The sequence below is a fragment of the Parasteatoda tepidariorum genome, chromosome 9 (assembly GCF_043381705.1).
Source record: "Parasteatoda tepidariorum isolate YZ-2023 chromosome 9, CAS_Ptep_4.0, whole genome shotgun sequence".
NCBI classification, from domain to species: Eukaryota; Metazoa; Arthropoda; class Arachnida; order Araneae; family Theridiidae; genus Parasteatoda; species Parasteatoda tepidariorum.
The window spans coordinates 68939382-68961462 of record NC_092212.1 but is presented as its reverse complement, the minus strand read 5'-3'; the positions used below and the strand labels follow the sequence as shown (position 1 = coordinate 68961462).

Here is a 22081-nt window from a genome sequence, read left to right as displayed (position 1 = left end):
TTATCGAGTATAGGGCCAAAGATGGTTCGTAGGACCTTCCTTTCGAAGGTTGCTAATAACTTTTCTTCCCTTTTTGTTAAAGTCCATGTCTCTGAAGCATAAGTCAAAACTGACTTGATTAATACCTTATAAAGTAAGATCTTAGTCTTTCTTTTTATTAAGTGAGATTTCAATAATGATCTTAAACCATAAAAGTAGCGATTAGCTGTATTTTATGCTTTACTCCTGATATATTCCAGATATACTTTCTGCTATATACCTGGTATATTTCAGATATACCTTCTGCTGTGTTCCTGAAATATTCCAAGTATACTTTCTGTTTTTACCTGTAATATTTCAGGCATACTTTCTGTTATATACTAGGCATATTTCATGTATACTTTTAGGTTTTCTAATATCTTCCAGGTATATTTCATGCTACATGTAGGTATATTTCAGATATACTTTCTGTTTTATTCCTGATATATTCCAGGTATATGTTTTGTTATATGCCTAGGATAATTCGGGTTTGCATATTTCATGTATACTTTTAGATTTTCTAATATGTTCCAGGTATACTTCCTGCTACAGACAGGTTTATTTCAGATATACTTTCTATTTTATTCCTGATATATTCCAGGTATATGTTCTGTTATATGCCTGGGATAATTCGGGTATATTTTATGCTTCATTCCTGATATATTCCAGATATACTTTCTGCTACTTACCTGGTATATTTCAGATATACCTTCTGCTGTGTTCCTGAAATATTCCAAATATACTTTCTGTTTTTACCAGGTATATTTCAGGTATACTTTCTGTTACATTTAAAGTATACTTTCTGCTATATGCCTGGTATATTTCAGATATACCTTTGCTGTATTCCTGAAATATTCCTAGTATACTTTCTGTTTTTACCTGGTATATTTCAGGTATACTTTCTGTTATATTTAAGTATCTTTTCTGCTATTTACCTGGTGCAATATCCTCTGGTGGAATGTCTGACCGTGATAAGTAAACTTTCAAGAGTTCGTGCACTTCTTCCTGTTCTTCTTCCTCAATAGCATCTGTATCATTTACTGGTGTTGTCGCATCTTTTTTGTCTTCATCTTTCGGAACTGATCGCTTCTTTCGACCCCAGGAGGGAAAGGTTCCAGGTCTTGCCTTTTCACTGCAGACTACCTATAAAATTGAAAAACAAATACCATTAACCATAACTGGCAAAATAATTTTAACTAGAGTGATTTTGCATTTTTCATAGTTTAGTGTGCTATCATACTTCGCTTAACCATTTAATTTGCAAGTTTTTATACTGAAATGATGTTTAAAAAAGCTGTCGAAAACATGTGATACATTACTGCTTAAATTAAACGAATATTTTTTTTTAAAAGTTGTTTTCAAATTGAATTCGAAAATATCAGTTGTAGGAGGGCTACAGGTGGCGCATATCAGAACTTCAGTAAAAGCAAAATTTTCAACCTTATCAAGTGGATAGCCATTGAAATACGTCAGTTTTTGTCGTAATTTACAAACCGATTAAAGTATTTTAAGCTTGGAAATTGAATGGAACTCAAAACTGCATTATGGTGCTTAAAGTAGGCACCGTGGAAATTTTAAGATAGTTTTTGATAATCTAAATGTAAAAAATATGATGGCAGAGAAATGTAATACATTCCCATGCAGCTGAGAAGAGGGAGGATTTAAACATGAAGCTGGTTTTCTCCGCAGACGACGTATTTCAGCGTTCCATCAATTACAAATAAATAGCTCTTAAGGTTTTTATATTGCTAATACTTACCGTCACGAGGCGGGATTGTATTTATCGACGTGACTCAGTGAGTAAGGGAAAATGCTTCGAAACTCTTTTGCTACACCAGGAAGGAATGCAAATAACAGAATGATATTTATTGGGCACATATGTTATAGTTGGAAGAACAACAAGTGATTAAATTTTCAGGATATTTAGATCTATAGATCCTGAGGAATCAGTACTCAAAGCAGCCTCCCCTGGCAGCAATAACAGCAGTTATTCTCCTGGGCATTGAGTCGAACAGAGATTGGATAGCATGGACGGGTATAGCATTCCATGTAGCTTCAACATTATGCCACAATCCATCAACCGTGGTGACTGACAAGTGGTGGCGTGGCAGTCATTCGGCAACCACTGACCAGACGTTTTAAGTTGGTGAGACATCAGAAGAATGTTCGGATAAGGGCAACAGGTGAACATGTTCTGTGTCAAGGAAGGTCAGGACAGTGCGAGCAACACTCGGTCGTGCATTGTCCTGCTGAAACCTAGCTTTATGGAGACCTCAAAGATAAGGCAGAGCAACTGGCCCTAACACATCAGAAATGTAACGGCTGCTGTTCAAAGTGCCGGTAATGCGAACAAGAGGTGATCGAGACGTGTATCCAAAGGTACCCCATACCATTACTCCAGGTGATGGGCCAGTATGACTATGTCGAATGCAAGCTGCCAATGGGCGTTCTCCACGATGTCGCCAAACACGGATGCGGCCATCATGATGCTGTATACAAAACCTGGATTCGTCTGAAAAGACGACGTCACGCCATTCCTGCGTCCAGATTCGTCGTTGATTGGAGGCGCTCTTCCTGTGATGCAGCGTCAAGTGTAGCCGAAGCCATGGTCGCCGTGCTGACAGTCCATGCTGCTGCAAACGTCGTCGAACTGTTCGTGCAGACACTTGTTGCCTAACCCCATTTGTTAACTCAGGGTTCGTGACGTAGCTGTACGATCCCTTAAGGCCCTTTGGATAACATGTCTCTCTTCTCGGCTGTTAGTGATGGGGGGGGGCACTGAGATCCTGCATGGCATTCCATATGACCGTCATGAACCCATCGATTCCATATTCTGCTAAAAATCATGGGGTCACGATAAACCGCAATCCCGGTAGGCCACAATTCGACCTCGATCAAACTCAGACATATGCTGGTAGGCATTTTTCCTTCTTACACGAGGCATAACAAAAACTTTTTTACCCAAGAACAAGGCTCAAATTTAATTTTTGTATGAGAAACTTCAAATGTCTATAAAACTATGTCAAATCTCTTCTTTTATACACATTGTAGGTGTCGCTACCGCCGTCTGCTTAGCAAGAATGCGCTGATAAGCTAATCATTTGCATACTACAACATGCTTTATCCGTGCTACGAATTTCATGTTCGTGGTGTGTCACCTTCTGGTGTAGCAATTTTAATGGCCAGTAGTGTGCGTGTATATATATATAGACACACACACTACTGGCCATTATATATATATATATGGTGAATAGCTTTGGTGAATGTCCGAAATATTTGTTATTTGATATATGTATATATATTTCATTATTTTCCCGATTATATTTATTAACACAGTTACTTGGTGGGTCGAGATTGGAGAAATAAATTAACGTACCGGAAGTATGGGAGTGCAGCTATACAGCTATGTAATTGTTTATTGTAATAGTTATTTCATAGATTTGAACTGTGGTGTAACAAAACTTTTTGTTTCTCGTTGTATTATGTGATCAAATACAATACTTACTGGTTCACATGGCCCTCGGCAAGTTTGCACCGTTGCTTGGAAAACCAATAAATTGGAATCTGGAATTTTGAAAGCATAGAATTCTGCCTCAAGAGCGCCATCTGGTGTTCTGTGCAGCTCTGGGAAAACGTATAAATCGACTGGGCATCTGTAAAATTTGATGATATTTTGGTATTGATCATAATATGGGTAAGCATGTCCCAACAGAAGCAGAATAGTTTTGCACAAAATATAATGCATTTTTCTTTAAAATTTTATTTAATACCAAAGTATATATTTTATCATGAACTAAATAATCTCTCAGAACAAGAATTTAGTCTCCCCTACCTTCAGAAATTATGAAAATTATATTCAAGCCTGAGGAGTTTGGTCTAGGGTTGGGGTTGGTTACTTATTAGTATTTGAACTCGCTCATCAATGGCCTTTAATACAAACCATCATGTTTATTTTAATATTCTGGATAGTCTGGTGTTGCCTGTAAATGATTAGGGGTAGGTTGTTGATATCCTTAGAGCAAAGATCACTTGACTGAAAAAATATGTAATTGCTGGTTTTATGAACAATCACACACCTTATTTCAGCGTACAATATCACCTGAATTGAACATCATCGAAAATTTAGGGTTTAATGTTGTAATAACACGGATGTTACAGTTTTATGTTAATGACATTTTTATGTACACAAATACGTTTTTGATTTCTTTTTAAATATAACTTAAAACTACTGAAAAATTAATTAAAATTTTAGTTCAGTTTTTTTTAAACTTAGAAAACTGAAACTTTGAATTGTCAGGGGAATATATAAACTTTATGAACTTATAAAATAAAATCTAATTTTTTTTGGGGGGGGGGCTGAGATACCTTCTCTACGTGGTTCAACCTTGTTATAAAGTTTAGAGAATAAAATTGCCTTAATTCTCTTTTAACTTTTCTTTTTTAACTATTGTCTCATATTGGCCTATATTTATATAATTATGCATGTTTCTTAGAATGAAATATTTTACATTTTTTATCTTTTAAATATATTACATAAATATTTAAGTATTTCCGAGATTCTGGAGAGGTTAAAAATTATTATAATATTCCCCTGTCAAGTAGAGTTTCTGTTTAACTCTGTTTTATTCAAATAACTATGCTGATAAGCCGACCGGACTGCGCAGAAGTCCGGGAACTGGCCTTGCATCAGAAAGGTTCTGGGTTCGAATCCCGGGCAAGGCATGAACGTTCTTGCATTCTTTGTATTATCTGTCCTTACTGTGGGAGCAGCGTTGGCCCACCTAATATGGTGCCCCTGAAAGAGTGGTCAATAAATCTGCCGTGTATTGACGAAAGGTCATTCCCCTGGAGGGCATTGGAAGAGAAAACAAACTAAGCTGATAAGAAGTCACTGAAGTCATGTAATTAAAACTTTGTTCAAATTTAAATGTTTGCAACATTTCTTTTTAAATTTAGAAATTAAAAGAAATTAATTAAACACAATTAAATAGTTCAATACATTATGATTGTTTAACTTACCCTCTGGCATCAATTAAATGCACTTGTCTTCCTGAATAAGGATCTTTAGCGATGACATTAGTAGCAAATATGTCAGCAAAATATTCCCAATGAACTGAAAAAAAAGTGAAGTTTAAAATTTAAGTTCGTTTGTAAAGCCTGAAGTGTACCGTTATCACTACCCTTAATCCATATTTTTATAATAAAATTCCAGTTAAGAAAGTTTGTGCATTAAGGGATGCAAAAATTTGACGAATCACTTATAAGAAATATGAGAATTGAAACCAGTTTAATTGCTGGATTCCACGATTTTGTGCCGCACGTAATGTATGGAATTAATTTTTTGTCAAAAAGTTTTTTATGATCGACTATGACTGTGACTACTCTCGTTTTAAAGATTCTATTACTTACAATTTCCTCTTGCCTCTAACCGGAATGTTAAGAGATCCCCAACAGCAATAGTTGTTGTCGGTGCACCTCGGTACAGAACTTTTAAAACCACACTGGATGTTAGAACATTCTGAGCAGGCAAATGTTCTATTTGTGTTGGATAACGCCTGTTAAAAAATAACACGAATGAGAAAATAAAAAACATAAATTTAAAAACAATAGCTATTTAAGAATATCATCAAATAATGCTGACCGATGAAGGCAAAATAGATTTATCGATGCTTATCTGTTTAGCTTAGCCAGTTGCTCGCGTTTGACTTTAATGCACATCGGACCAAACCTCGATTGCGTATGACGTGAAAAATAAAAAAAATACCATTGACTGTCAAAACTCGAAGATTTAATAACTTGGATGTGATTTGGATTGAGCGTTGAGTAGTCCAATCAATTAGCAAGTTCAATACTGGCCCTTTGCTCCTATATATATTCTTGAGTCCTATATATATTCTTGAATTTGAATACAAAAGTCAAATGCATTCGATCGAAAAGCTCTATTTTGATCGCTTTTGATGGAATGAACGCAAGGCTGACAGATAAATATATGATGATTGATAGCTCGTCTAAGTTTTTACATAATGAAAAATATATCTCTACCTGTAATTGTAATTCGATTACATTGAGGAAAAGCTTCCTCGGAAAAACTACATGCTAATGCCTACGTGAATTATTTATCTTATGCACCAGCTCCAAAATGGGGCTTTATCACATTCATCTGAATGAAAATTTGGAGCAAAGCTCCGAGAAAAGTTCGAAAAAGAGTTCAGTTATCTCAGCAGAGCTGCGTTAATCTTTGAAGAAAGTTTATGAGTGAAATTAAGCTTTAACATTGGTGAGAAGATTAGATAGATTGAACTGAACTGAGTTGAACATCTGGGCACCTGAAGCCGCTTTCGGCTCTTTTCTCATGAATCTTTAACTTTGAGGTGTTTATCAATGAGATGGTGGAATGCATCATGTGGATCATTGATGAGTTCTGACTGCGGTGCAGTAGGGTGATAAGAGCATAATGTAAAAATATGAGTATAACTTGAGCTAAGCTGGTATGGTGAACATGAGGTTATCCGTATGCTATCGATCTCGGGAATATCGCTGCTATAGTATGCTTGCTATTGATCTCTTGTCTTCAGCTAAATTTTCATATAGGAATATTTCATTGAAATTTGCTGCAGATCAAGAGGTGGCTTTAATAGATAACTAGGTGAGCTTAACAAGGTGTGCTAGATACAGCCCCTGGCCAAATTATTAGACGCATTTAAGATTCCATGAAAAATCTTAATTATCAGGTGATATTATACAGCTTTGTTGTTTTTACGTGACAGAAACCGGTTCGCACTTGTTCACGTTATAGTGTATCAGTCAGATAAATTAGGCGATATATAATATAAATTTGACGGTATGATAAATTAGACGATATATTGTTCGAATATAGAATATTTATTATATCAGGTATTATATCAGTATATTATAATAATTAGTCCAAATTATTAGACGCTTTGTAGTGTTTTTATAAATGCATGTTTTGCACGAGTTTTTATAGCATACTTTTATTTTTAAACATACATGTGATGAGTTTTATTCATGACTTTTTTTATATGCTTCCTATTTGTATTTATTTTTAACGTATTGCACTACAATGTTAGCCAATTGATACACGAACGTAAACAAGTGCAAACCGGTTTCATCCGCGTGAAAACAATAAAGCTGTATAGTATCACCTGACAATTATAATTTTGCATAGAATCTTATAATGCGTCTAATAATTTCTCCAGGGATTGCATATGTAATTATTAAAAAAATTCCGCATGTAATTGTTAAAAAAAATCTTGATAGTAATTTTTTCGTACAATTTATAATAGGAAAATTTTCTCTGCATGGATGTGTATCAGGATTTATTTGGATTTAAAAATCCTATGCCAGGATTTTTTTTTTATTTTAAAAATGAGCTAGTAATTGTTTTTAAAAGAACTTTCTCCGTCAACGCAATATACAAAACCAGGCATTCATGGAACTACTTAACATCCATTAAGGGGACACTTCAGGTTCAAAATGATTTTTTTTAAATATCAACCAATTTTAATGAAAATTTCATAGATTGTGAATAAAACATTTAGAAAGATATTCCCAAAATTTGAAGCAAAAATATTAATTTGTTGAAAAGTTATAATTTTTTTAATAATTTATCCGCAAGTTAAATTACTAAATGTTCCAATATTTCAAAATGTTTCCTGCGCATGAGTTTTTATCGTAGCTGTATGAAACTCATTTATATTACAGTTTGAATAAGTATAAATAAAATTGGATATGTTTGAACAACTTAGCACTTAATTTTAAACANCGATATATAATATAAATTTGACGGTATGATAAATTAGACGATATATAATATAAATTTGACGGTATGATAAATTAGACGATATATAATAGAAATTTGACGGTATGATAAATTAGACGATATATAATATAAATTTGACGGTATGATAAATTAGACGATATAATATAAATTTGACGGTATGATAAATTAGACGATATATAATATAAATTTGACGGTATGATAATTTAGACGATATATTGTACGAATATAGAATATTTATTATATCGATATATTATAATAATTAGTCCAAATTATTAGACGCATTGTAGTGTTTTTATAAATGCATGTTTTGCACGAGTTTGTATAGCATACTTTTATATTTAAACATACATGTGATGAGTTTTATTCATGACATTTTTTATATGCGTCCTATTTGTATTTATTTTTTAAGGAATTGCATTACAATGTTAACCAATTGATACACGAAAGTACACAAATGCAAACCGGTTTCATCCGCGTGAAAACAATAAAGCTGTATAGTATCACCTAACAATTATAATTTTGCATCGAATCTTATAATGCGTCTAATAATTTGGCTAGCGATTGTATATGCAATTATTTTAAAAAAAATTGCGCTTGTAATTGTTTAAAAAAAATCTTGATAGTAATTTTTTCGTACAATTTATAATAGGATAATTTTCTCTGCGTCGATGAGTATCAGGATTTATTTGGATTTAAAAATCCTATGCCAGGATTTTTTTTTTTCATTTTAAAAATGAACAAACAATTTTTTTTAAAAGAACTTTCTCCGTCAACGCAATATACAAAACCAGGCATTCATGGAACTACTTAACTTTCATTATAGGAAGATTAAAAACAAATGCTTGCATACCCGTCCGTTCTTGTGTCTAAGTAATTAGATGTGACAACAGCTTCTCCTGGCCCAGAGAAATAACATGTCAAATTGTACTTCTTGTCCCTGGATGTCTGGACGTAATCATTAAATTGTACAACTACAATATTTGTGATGACATCACCATACTGAAAGAAACAAAAAAGAAGGAAATCAACATTAGACACGCATGTATTTCATTTCTGAGGTAGATATCTTATCATACACATGGTGTTCTGTAATCGCAGCCTTTAATACGTATTTCCTTAGAATCTTAATCAAAAATGAAGTTAAAGAAGTACATACATTAACTGCCACAAATTAATATTTATGTAAGGAAGGAACAAAAACATTATCTAGATCTAATGAATTACTATTAAGGAGAGCGGCATAGAAAATAACCGTTTAATTACCGTAGTAATATAATATGTGTTTTTTTGTTTGTTTGCTTTTAATTGTCGTTGAGCAGCCGACCCAATTTTTTGGGTTTACGACTGCTAATGTTCAACTCCGTAGCCTTGCAATTTTCAATTTTGAGCCCAATCCTGAAGACAAGGGAACTCCTGGATCAAGTATTGGGAGAAATTTGCCTTCGTGGAGGATTTTTTGATGGAACTAACCCGCATTTGCGTGACATGGAGAAGAGAATCATGAAAACCTCCGACGGTTAGCCTGACCGCAAGGAGACTCTAACCCATGATCCGTCCACCACTGAGGATATTTTAATGAATCAGCACTGTGGTCGGTACAAGCCAGAAGCGGAATTCGTATCGACCAGCCATAGCTGGGATTCGAACCCGGTTCATCTCATTGGATTACGAACACTTTATCCCCTGAGCCATCACGGCTCATTAGAGGTGTTTGAAATAATTAACTTTTTTCTTCTAGCAATCAAACAGGTCTTAATACTTTTAGTTTCATATTCCTCAGTCGTAATTCACCAGATTTTTTTTCCTGATTCATTCGATTGTCTCTTTCGATTTTTACCCATTGGCAAAATGGGTCTTGGTTTGAATTTGATGGCGTCCACACTTTTCGACTGTGTTCAAAAGTAATAGTAAACAGTGCGCATGCGTTGATATGGCAACTGCTGCTGTTTTTCTTTTTATTTTCACTGGCAGGCATTTTTAATGTATTTACATCATAACAATTTAAAGTATTTTTATTTTCTTTTTATTATTAACGTATAATAACTGGCTTGACGGTGATTTCGATATAAATATGAATGCTGAAGAAGGAAATGTATTTTGTGACGTCTTGAAACATGTAGTACATAGGCAGTATTTGAAAACCAATCCGACGACAAACATTAATTGAGCTTTCTCTCCCTTTGAAACTTTCTCTCCCTTTAATGTGAATGCTTAACTCATTTCTCCAATAAGGTTGTGCTTGAACTGATATTTTTAATGAATATATAGCATGGAAAGAAATCATACCTGTTGCGTTCCACAGCGTGGAAATCCATTGGCTCTTGAAATTCTCAAAACATTGACGTTGCCACCGTTTCCATCATAAAAACACGTATCATAAAATCCATAGGTATACATTCTGCCGAAGAAACCTTCTGGAGTTTTCAGTGTGAACTCCATGCCGTCCAATGTGCATGACTGGCCCACTTTAAAGAAATGCAAACACATTGAAAGAGTAAAGTTATAATAAGCTCATTTCTTAACCCTATTTCTTAACTCTATTTTTTTAACATAAGAATTCTAAAGGACTAATCATTCCTAATTTGCGATTGAAATAAACAAATGTGTTTTTAATCAAATAAGTGACACAGCTGCCAGTATTTTTTTGAAATATTTTTTTTTCTTTAATGGTTGTGAAATAAAATATAGAAATATTAAACTTTATCAGCCATCATTTACTAATTAGCTCACTTATAATGTATATGAATTATTTATTTTATATAGTTTTAAAATTAAATTTACGATCCCTATTACTCCACTTATCAAGTGGAGCTGGGTACCTGAGCCAAACCATCACCTCCTACATCAGATATCCTCCATACGGTTTCTTATAAGCAGTCTGCGTAGACTATTTAAAAAGTGAACCAGTTGTGCGCATGAATACAAATTCTATTTTTCAAAAAAAGAATTTATAGAAATTTATCATATATGTTTAAGAACTGAATCTGTGGTGGTTGACAAGTAAATAAGACGAACCAATCATATTCATAAATTAAGCAAATTTTTAGACATATTTGCTACTACTTTCTTATTTTTAACAGATTTTGTATTAAATGGTTCTTTGGGAAACTTGATTACCTTCTAAGTGGTCAGATCAAACTACTTATAAAAAACCATGTGGAGGCGTTGGCCAAATATGGCCTCATCCCATTCATCATGGCCATATCAGCCAGTGAAGTAGATAAATTATTTGAAAAAAGCTATAAAAATTTCAAATAGGAGATAAGATATTGTTGTGCGATTTGCTTAGTCTTGAATGATGGAATTAATAATGGAGGAATTTAATATACAGATTTGAAGTCTTGATTATGTCATATCACAGAGAAAATGTGCCGCAATGGTTTGATGTATTTGTCTTCTTCTAAGTTCTATCAAGATACTGAAACATATCATTAAAATTTGCTGTACTGCATTTTAGATATTTTTATTTTATTTTATAACCGTCGTTGAACTGCCGACCCAATTTTTGGGTTCACGACTACTACTTGGGTTACGACTTACGAAACATTAAATGTTCAACCCCGCAGGCTTGTAATTTTGAACCCAATCCAGAAGACAAGGGAACTCCTGGATCAACTATTATGGGAGAAATTTTTGCCTTGGTGGAGGACTTTTTTTGATAGAACTAACCCGCATTTGCGTTTCATGGAGATGAAGACCACGGGAACCTCCCACGGTTAGCCTGACGGCAAAGGGACTCTAACCCATGATCCGTCTACCACTAAAGATATTTCACGTCAACACTGTGTTGGTGCAAGCCGGATGTGGATTCGTATCGACCAGCCTCGCTGGGATTCGAACCCGGTTCACCTCACTAGAAGGCGAACGCTCTGTCACCTGAGCCATCGCGGCTCCATTTTAGAGCTTTGTCAAAAAATTTCTGATTTAATTTGGTGATGTGCTTTCTATCTTTCTATTTTAAGATCTTTATAGAGGTCTTTGTTTCGTATCCTGCTCTAGTAATATTTCTCTAAACTTCATTTTGGAAAGTTACTCAAGTTTTGGAAAGTTAAGCACCATGCTGGGGATACGTGTGTGAGTATTGGTTTTATCATTGAAACCTCAATTAGTCCGCTTTGGTTGAATATCTAATTTTGATTTGGACATGATGAGAGCTTGAAGTTTATTTGTTGATTTTGTCTTTGATATTTTTGTGCATGTCATTTCAAGCGGAATCGAATTTAGACTTTATTTTGGTATAGTTTTTATCAAATGGTAGTACAATAATGCTTGAGGTATTAAATGTCCTAAAAATTAAGCTATTCTGGCAACATTTATAAGCATAATTGACTTAATCAGACAGCTTGAGTACACAAGGGTCTGAATCAATGATTTGTCATGGTTCGTAAAATAATTTAAGATTTAACTTTCAAAATCGAGATTTATATGTTTAACGCTGTTTTTCGAAGCTCTGTCGCCAGGGGAAAAAAATAAGCCAAAGTTAAAGTGTTTTACACTTGAAGTAAATCTGCAATTTAAAAAGTTGCCATGAAGAATTATCTGAACTTTAGAACGGGCCAACATCTTAAATATTTCAAAAGTTATTAAACTTTTTTTAAAAATCACTAATTCGGCATCATTTTCCCACCTAGATGCAAATTATCAAAATCACTGCCGTATTCTCAGTTTCTCCAAATTTTTATAAGCCCATCTAATGCAGCATTGGAGTAAGTTTTTTAATATTAAAAAATGGCACCACAAACGCTTTTAATTTTCACAAAACTGTGTCTTTTCTCCATATTGACGTTTTGCGCCCTTTTCAATATAAGCATAGACAGCGCCATCTTTAGATAGGCTAAACTTGATCTAACAGTCGTGAGTAATAGTTTCAAACTCACAGCAGTTATGAAAAAGGCATATTATTAACAAAAAAGCCTCATTTCATATTACGACGGAACCTTCGAAAAACAGCCATATATGAAAACCTTATTAACCCTTTGACGGTTATGAACGAGTTCAGCTCGCAATCGAATCGTGCCTCATAATGCGCGCAGACGAGTTCCGCTCGGGAGCAAGATTTTGATAGTAACGAGCACTACTCGCGTGGTGAAATTTTTCCCCAATGCGCACTGACGAGCTGAACTCGTTCGCCATTATTATTCTGCATTGACTATGTTAAAAAGAAAAAGTACGTAAAAACTATTATTTATATACTACGAATACTTTAAGAAATTTTTTAAAACGCGTGAGGTGAGCTATCTACCGCATCCAGAGTTGCCAACTTGTTCCGCTTTGTGAAATAGTATTTCCTAGTGATAGCGAAAGTCAAGTTATTTTCCGTTTAGTATTTTTCCTTTTAAGTAATTTTCTCACCACTAAATATCAAAAACTATAAGTAACATGTAAAATGCAACATTAAAGCAACATTCTACTGGCTACTTTATTAAAAAGTAAGCGTAACTGTCCTTCTCCAAAGAAATTTACTACATAATTTGCTACCAATTCCAGAAGACGGAGCAGTTGGCATCGCCACAGAAGGGTGACATTTTCGGAAGAACGGAGGTGGAAAACAGATGCCACTTTCGACTACTGTTTGCACGTAATACTGCGCGAATTAATGAAACGAAAACTGCTCATTTCCCTGACCGTCAAAGGGTTAAATCATAAAAACATGTATCCAAAAATCCATTGGTATACATTCTGCCGAATATATGCAGTTTTTTGACGTCTTAAAAAAAACTTTATTAGTTGTGGTAGCAATATTTATATCACTTTGAGGTAGCACATAAATATTGCTACCACAAAGAAAAAATTTGCTTAACGCTGGTACAAATTGGCACCTATCTAAATTTCTAATATAAACACTTTTATTTTTAATGTAAAATTATTTCATTCTTCGATATTTTTATGTTTAAATGGTGACCGAAACTAGAGAACATAGGATAAATCTAAGCATAAATATACCCTACCTGTTTTCTTCATAAAAGTATATTTTAGATCAATATAAAAAGTTGTGTCGGGCATGGGTTATCTACATGAATGAAACTCGATAAAAAATCTAAACTGTAAAAACCCTTTTATATTTCAACTACATTAATTCATTATACTCACCGTCAAGGCAACCTGGTGTAACTCCAGTCGGTTCTCGTTCGAAATAATCAAACTGAGTATTCTGTTCAAAATATAAAGGACTACCAACTTGAATCAAGTGGCTGTCTTGGTCACTCATTTCACAATTATCAGGAAAAAATGATCTAAAATACACAAAATATTGATCGCATAAACGGTTTAATTTAGCATCAGTTTCATTATTAGTCAAAGGAATAAAGAGAATTATTCAATTGCTTATAATATCTCACAGAATACGATTGTGCAAATCAACTTTTTTTTACTTCTAAATCAATTCTAACTGTAACGAAAAAACTGTACAGGAAGTCTATTCTTTTACAGCAGTAAAATTGACTTTAGTTTTAACATAATGATAAGTAAGAAGTCGATTTTTTTCTATAGTAAAATCGATTCAGGTTTTAACACAATAAAATAAGTAGATTCTTTTACCCCAACAAAATTGACTCAGGTTTAAACACAATGACAGAAGTCCGTTCTTACCCCCATACAAAATCGACTCAAGTTTCATCACAAGTAGATTATTTTACCCCACAAAATTAACTCGGGTTTTAACATGATGATAGAAGTTCTTTCATACCACAGTAAAACAGAATCAGGTTTTAACGCGGTATAGAAGTCTATTCATACCGCAGCAAAATTGCCTCAGGTTTTAGAACAATGATAGAAGTTTCTTACCACAGAAAAATCAACTGAAGTTTTAGCAAAAAGAAAGGTTGATTATGTCCCCACAGCGAAAATTGACTCAGTTTTCAACAATGAAAGAAGTTGATTCTTTCATCACAGCAAAATCGATTCAGCTTTTAATACAGGGATAGAGGTCGATTTTTTTACCACAGCAAAATTGACTCGAGTCTTAACGCAATGATAAAAGTCGATTCTCTTACCAAGCAAAATTTATTTAGATTTTGACACAATTATTTGTGAAAAGCCGATTCCTTTACCGCTGCAAAACCAATTAAAGTTCTAACCCAATGATTAGTAAGTAATTTCAGCAAAATCGACTGAAACACCATAGCATCATTGTCATTTTATTACCACGTTTATATAAACTTGCCTTCGTGTATGTCTGTCCGGGTGGAATTTTGTAATCGATTTTAAACTAACTTCCCGACTAGCTACAAACTTCAAATTTAGCACACAGTTCAGAATTGGATGACAATGCATGAAAATGAAGAGAAAAAAGACATGCAAAGTAAAATAAAATTAAAATTTNTTACCACAGAAAAATCAACTGAAGTTTCATCACAAGTAGATTATTTTACCCCACAAAATTAACTCGGGTTTTAACATGATGATTCAAGTTCTTTCATATCACAGTAAAACAGAATCAGGTTTTAACACGGTATAGAAGTCTATTCATACCGCAGCAAAATTGACTCAGGTTTTAACACAATGATAGAAGTTTCTTACCACAGAAAAATCAACTGAAGTTTCATCACAAGTAGATTATTTTACCCCACAAAATTAACTCGGGTTTTAACATGATGATTCAAGTTCTTTCATATCACAGTAAAACAGAATCAGGTTTTAACACGGTATAGAAGTCTATTCATACCGCAGCAAAATTGACTCAGGTTTTAACACAATGATAGAAGTTTCTTACCACAGAAAAATCAACTGAAGTTTCATCACAAGTAGATTATTTTACCCCACAAAATTAACTCGGGTTTTAACATGATGATTCAAGTTCTTTCATATCACAGTAAAACAGAATCAGGTTTTAACACGGTATAGAAGTCTATTCATACCGCAGCAAAATTGACTCAGGTTTTAACACAATGATAGAAGTTTCTTACCACAGAAAAATCAACTGAAGTTTCATCACAAGTAGATTATTTTACCCCACAAAATTAACTCGGGTTTTAACATGATGATTCAAGTTCTTTCATATCACAGTAAAACAGAATCAGGTTTTAACACGGTATAGAAGTCTATTCATACCGCAGCAAAATTGACTCAGGTTTTAACACAATGATAGAAGTTTCTTACCACAGAAAAATCAACTGAAGTTTCATCACAAGTAGATTATTTTACCCCACAAAATTAACTCGGGTTTTAACATGATGATTCAAGTTCTTTCATATCACAGTAAAACAGAATCAGGTTTTAACACGGTATAGAAGTCTATTCATACCGCAGCAAAATTGACTCAGGTTTTAACACAATGATAGAAGTTTCTTACCACAGAAAAATCAACTGAAGTTTCATCACAAGTAGATTATTTTACCCCACAAAATTAACTCGGGTTTTAACATGATGATTCAAGTTCTTTCATATCACAGTAAAACAGAATCAGGTTTTAACACGGTATAGAAGTCTATTCATACCGCAGCAAAATTGACTCAGGTTTTAACACAATGATAGAAGTTTCTTACCACAGAAAAATCAACTGAAGTTTCATCACAAGTAGATTATTTTACCCCACAAAATTAACTCGGGTTTTAACATGATGATTCAAGTTCTTTCATATCACAGTAAAACAGAATCAGGTTTTAACGCGGTATAGAAAACTATTCATACCGCAGCAAAATTGACTCAGGTTTTAACACAATGATAGAAGTTTCTTACCACAGAAAAATCAACCGAAGTTTTAGCAAAAAGAAAGGTTTGCCACAGCGAAAATTGACTCAGTTTTCAACAATGAAAGAAGTAGATTCTTTCATCACAGCAAAATCGATTCAGCTTTTAATACAGGAACAGAGGTCGATTTTTTTACCACAGCAAAATTGACTCGAGTCTTAACGCAATGATAAAAGTCGATTCTCTTACCAAGCAAAATTGATTTAGATTCTGACACAATTATTTGTAAAAAGTCGATTCCCTTACAGCGGCAAAATCAATTAAAGTTCTAACCCAATGATTAGTAAGAAGCTTCAGCAAAATCGACTTAAACACCATAGCATCATTGTCATTTTTTTAATATATTTTACAAGCATCATATACATAGTTACTCATACCTGAAATTGAATGATAGGCAGGCAAAATCTCTTGCCTCCATGCAAGCTTTTTCACATTCGGGTAAACTTTCTGCCCGGATGACACGGATGACGAAATGCTCCCGCAATCTCATTCCATACCCTACTTTCTTGAAAGTGCCGATTCCACCAGATTTTCCACACAATTCAGGGGGTGGAAGTGGTGGATAGGGGGGAGGAGGTGGTGGAGGAAATGGAGGTCCATGGGCACTATGTGGTCCTGTGAAAGGTAAGAAAAAATTATGAACTAAATACATTAAAATAGACTTTTATGATTGAACTATTTTAAAGATTTTCATGATAGAACTATTTTAAAGACTTTTATGTTGAACTATTTTAAAGACTTTTTATGATTGAGCTATTTTAAAGACTTTCATTATTGAACTATTTTAAAACTTTTATGATTGAATTATTATAAAGACTTTTATGATAGAACTATTTTAAAGACTTTTATGTTGAACTATTTTAAAGACATTTTATGATTGAGCTATTTTAAAGACTTTTATGATTGAACTATTTTAAAGACTTTCATTATTGAATTATTTTAAAGACTTTTATGATTGAGCTATTTTAAAGACTTTTATGATTGAACTTACTTTAAAGGAATTTAGGATTGAACTATTTTAAAGACTTTCACGATTGAAACTTGCCATAAATATAAATAATCATTAAATATTGTAATGTGTTAACTTTTTCGGGACAGGCGAGTCATAAATGTATTTGTACGGAGTCAGAATCAGGATACTAAATAACAAGAGGTGGTAGCTTAAGTTTGGGCATTGCTAATTTGACTTGACATAGCCAATTTTTGCTTTCACCTTAAATCTAACGTGTCCAGTCCTTGTGTATTAAAACTGTAACTGTACAAATTTTCATTCGAACTAAGTAGTGGTGAATTAAATAAAGCAAACTATTACTATCCCGCCTACAAATAAACCACTATAACAATAATTTGGCTACCAGTTTAAACTTTCTTACCCTGATTATCGACACCCTGAGAATGTATATATGACTCGCCCGTCTCGAAGATGTTTAAGTTCGACTCCCTATATCAAATTACTTTAAATTATCATTACATTGTATGCACGATTTAAAAAAAATTCTTAGCATTAATATGTTGTATCAACATGAAACGAAATCGTGAAGTTTATACGAACGGTTGTAACACCGAATCAGATCAAGTTGTATCTAAAACATTTTTGTCAATTATCCAATTCTTTAGTGATGTTCCACCATCCAGACGTTAAATGGTAAGTGACAAAAATCTGTCACTTGCTTCTTTGTATTCATTTACGACATAATTTTAATAAATACAATTGCGAGAAAGTAGTAAATTTATTATCTGTAAAACAATGTACTCATTAGAGATAATTGTAGATTTATTATCTGTAATACAATGTATCCATTGTTTGTTGAATGTAAAACAATGTACTCATTGAAGATAATTGTAGATTTATTATCTGTAATACAAAGTATTCATTAGAGATAATTGTAGATTTATTATCTGTAATACAATGTATCCATTGTTTGTTGAATGTAAAACAATGTATTCATTGGAGATAATTGTAGATTTATTATCTTTAAAACAATGTACTCATTGGAGATAATTGTAGATTTATTATCTGAAATACAATGCATTCATTGGAGATAATTGTAGATTTATTATCTGTAAGACAATGCATTAATTGAAGGGTTATTGTGAAACAATAAGGTAAACTGAAGAATTAAAAAGTTTTGGCAAATGTATTATGTGTCTGTACCTCTTCCAGAAACTTATGAAAGTCAAGGATGAAGTTGTGCTCCTAGCTTTTAACTTCTTTAGTAATCAATCGAAATGCATATATTTACGTGGGCATTTGAACAGTAACAAGTGTGTCTTTCATTTTTATTTTCGGCTAAAAATTAACACGATTTCCACGTTGAGTTTGACTATTTTTATTTCTTAAAATTTACTGATGGCAATAAAAATTTCTTACCAATCAAAGGGGGTAGTGGTGGCCAACCAAAATGAGTTCCAGCCCACGGTGGTAGAATCGGATCCGGTGGTGGAAGACCAGCACTTGGAAAAAGACCACTACTTGTCCATCCTCCGCTAGTCCATCCTCCTGGCGGGCCACTCGCCCATCCTCCACCAGACATACTACCTCCACTGCCTGCAGACGGCCAAGGATTTGAGCCAGAACTGCCTCCTGAACTGGGCCACTGTCCACTCATTGAGCCACCTCCCATTGATGCTCCCATAGAACCACCCATAGCTGTAATAATTAAAGCTCACTTAGCATTATTAACCCCTTAACAGTGACATATATTTCAGAAAAATTAACTAAAAATGGATATTTTTTTGTCTTGTTTAATTTCGTTCTTTATATAATTATTAAAGTTCAGCAAATGGTTTTATTATTTTCAAAAAAATTTTTTTAAATACAATAACTACTGTATTTATAATTCTTACATACACATAAAAAAGCAATGGATTACACACACATCTTATTCAATTAGAGCAAATTAAACAAAATTTTAAAGCCAAATATAATATTACTAGTATAATATAATATAAAAACACAACAATATGATTTTCAATGCATAAATTTTGCAAATCTTTTGCAGAATGGTAAATCCCAAAAACCCCACCTACATTTCCAAAATCGTGTTAAGTATCTATTTAAAAACAATACTAAGGAAGAGTTTCATGTAGACGCACCACATTTGGAAAAAGTGATGCTCATTAAAAACCACAATCCCTTTTTTATTGATACAGATTTTGTTCAGTTGATCCAAACAAACAGCCAAAATATAACAGTTCGAATATAAGATACGTTGATTAGTTTTGTTGCACAAATTAATTTTGTTAAAGAATTTCTTCTTTTGAAAGATTTCCGACAAAAATTAACTTGCAAAATTATCGCATTGAAGATTTCTTTTCTATATTCTATGCAAAATACAATGTAGAATTTTGATGTAATATTTATTAAAAACAATCTTCATAAATTTGAAAATTTTCTCAAGAAATTTATATAAATCAATTATATCAAAATAAACAATGTATCGCTCATGGGCATGCTGTAGCGGCACAACTCAAAAAATCATGTTTTGAGATAAGTGGGTTTGAAGTTTTCATTCCTAAGGAAACTGCATAAGAAATACTTTCGTTTGCTTGAACGAAGATTACCTTCAAGTTGAATCACGAGTTGTGCTAGTATTGCAGCTGAAAGAATGTGTATTTTCATATTTACACCTGTTCTTAGTCCAAAAATCGTGTTTTTTGAGTTGTGCCACTATTGCAGCCCATGAGCGATATTTAAATCAATTTGAAGAAGATAGTGAAGAATTTATGCATAGAATATGTTAAAATCAATCATCATAAGAGAGTTTCCCAAGAATTTTTACAAAGAATAGATTTAATCTATGGAATCAAATGTGAACAATTTTTTTAACACGGAATATGTAAAAATCAATCATCATAAGATATTTTCTCAAGAATTTTTTACGAAGAATAGATTTCAATCTCTCATTAAACGTGAAGAGATAGTGAAGAATTTTTGCATAGAATATGTTAAAATCAATCATCATAAGAGAGTTTCTCAAGAATTTTTATAAAGAATATATTTTAATCAATCGCACTTAATGTGAAGTGATATTGAAAATGTTTCGCATAGAATATGTTAAAATCAATAGTCTTAAATTTGAATTTTTTTTACTTGGAATATGTTAGAATCAATCGTAATATGTTAGAATAAATTTGAAAAATTTTACAACAATTTTTACATAGGCTCAATTGTCGTAAATTCGTTACATTTTCAAGATCAATACTGCTTACCACTTCCTCCACTACTCCAGGGCATCCCAGATCCTCCTGCGCTTCCTCCACTACTTGGCCAGCTTGCTCCACCTCCACCCATACCTCCATTCATTCCACCTCCACCCATTCCTGCCATGCCACCTCCGCCCATTCCTGCCATGCCACCTCCTCCCATTCCTGCCATGCCACCCATATTTCCGGACCAGGGTCCTCCTCTTGTACCAAAACTACCACTAGCAGAATTTCCTCCAACTCCACGAACTGTTAGGAAGAAATAATAAAGTAAATAAAGAAAAAGGAGAAAAAATTGAAAATAATATTTTAACACCTTAAGGAACAGTCCCATTTGCGATTATCTAATCCAATGGCCTTTAACAACTCGCCCTCTTGTTCGGCATTTTCTTATATATATANATCAAATAAATCGACGAAATTAGATACTATAATCTTACGTACTCCACTTGAATTCATAATAAATCTTGAATAACGAAAATAATTTGACTCGATATATATATATATTTGTTTTAGTTCATGTTACCAACTTAAATTGCGACCAACTACAGCTAAGAGGAAAACCTCAAAAAAAAAGAGAGCGTGTAGTCAAAGGCCGTTGGATTGTAAAATAGCGTCCCGGTTGAGCGGAATTCAGACCTGATCTCGTAGGATCCAGGACGTAGCTGAAAAAAATTAAAGTAGAGATAGTAATAGTAATATGAAAAGTAACTCTTCATTACGTTTCTCAGTACTTTACTTGGATTTTATTAAATTTAAATAAGCATATCTGTATCCGAAGTTCAAAGATTTGATTCTTGGAGAAGAAATATATGAAAATTTGATTTTTAATTTTAAAAATAAATCTAATTCTAAGAAACTTTTGACATCTTTAGGACGAAATGGATTATACTTTTTAATTTTTACCAAATGCATTTAGGATAAGCATGAAGATAGGCCATGTTCCAACGTGGTTCTTTAACACAAATAAGGTGTTAAATATGTGCCAACTTTTGGTGGTTTTAGAAATGCTTTTTCCAAGCGATAAACAAATATAAATTGAAAAGAATGCAAAAATAATTTTATAATTTGGTAGAATATAAACATGCATAGGTGCAGTAGTTACGTATTTACATTTATTTATTATTTATCTGTATATTATTATTATTTATCTTTATATTATTTATTATTTAGAGTAGTTACAGACAATTAGACAATTTATAATAATTTTTTCCAGAATTTAAATGGATTCATTTTACTTTGCACAATAATACTGAGAGCCCTACCTCTCCTGAGCTTGTTTTCAGATCGGACTACCTTTAAAGGCTGCTTCATAGGTAGCCTTTAAAGGTAGTCCGATTGACCACTATATACCACGACGCACAAGCA

The 22081-nt window shown here is 33.2% G+C and overlaps 1 protein-coding gene across 2 annotated transcripts in view; it reads right to left on the bottom strand.

Moving 5' to 3' along the window:
- Nucleotides 1–22081, bottom strand: part of LOC107451747 (no mechanoreceptor potential A) — a 73241-nt gene that overhangs the window by 4802 nt on the left and 46358 nt on the right. For both annotated transcript variants that reach the window (XM_043044121.2, XM_043044122.2), the window contains 10 exons: nt 20720–20962; nt 18879–19157; nt 16885–17122; nt 13910–14052; nt 10106–10284; nt 8670–8818; nt 5428–5573; nt 5038–5131; nt 3524–3671; nt 954–1161 (listed from right to left, as the gene is read on the bottom strand). In XM_043044121.2, coding sequence (XP_042900055.1) covers nt 954–1161; nt 3524–3671; nt 5038–5131; nt 5428–5573; nt 8670–8818; nt 10106–10284; nt 13910–14052; nt 16885–17122; nt 18879–19157; nt 20720–20962 — 1827 coding nt within the window. The remainder of the gene's footprint in view (nt 1–953; nt 1162–3523; nt 3672–5037; nt 5132–5427; nt 5574–8669; nt 8819–10105; nt 10285–13909; nt 14053–16884; nt 17123–18878; nt 19158–20719; nt 20963–22081) is intronic.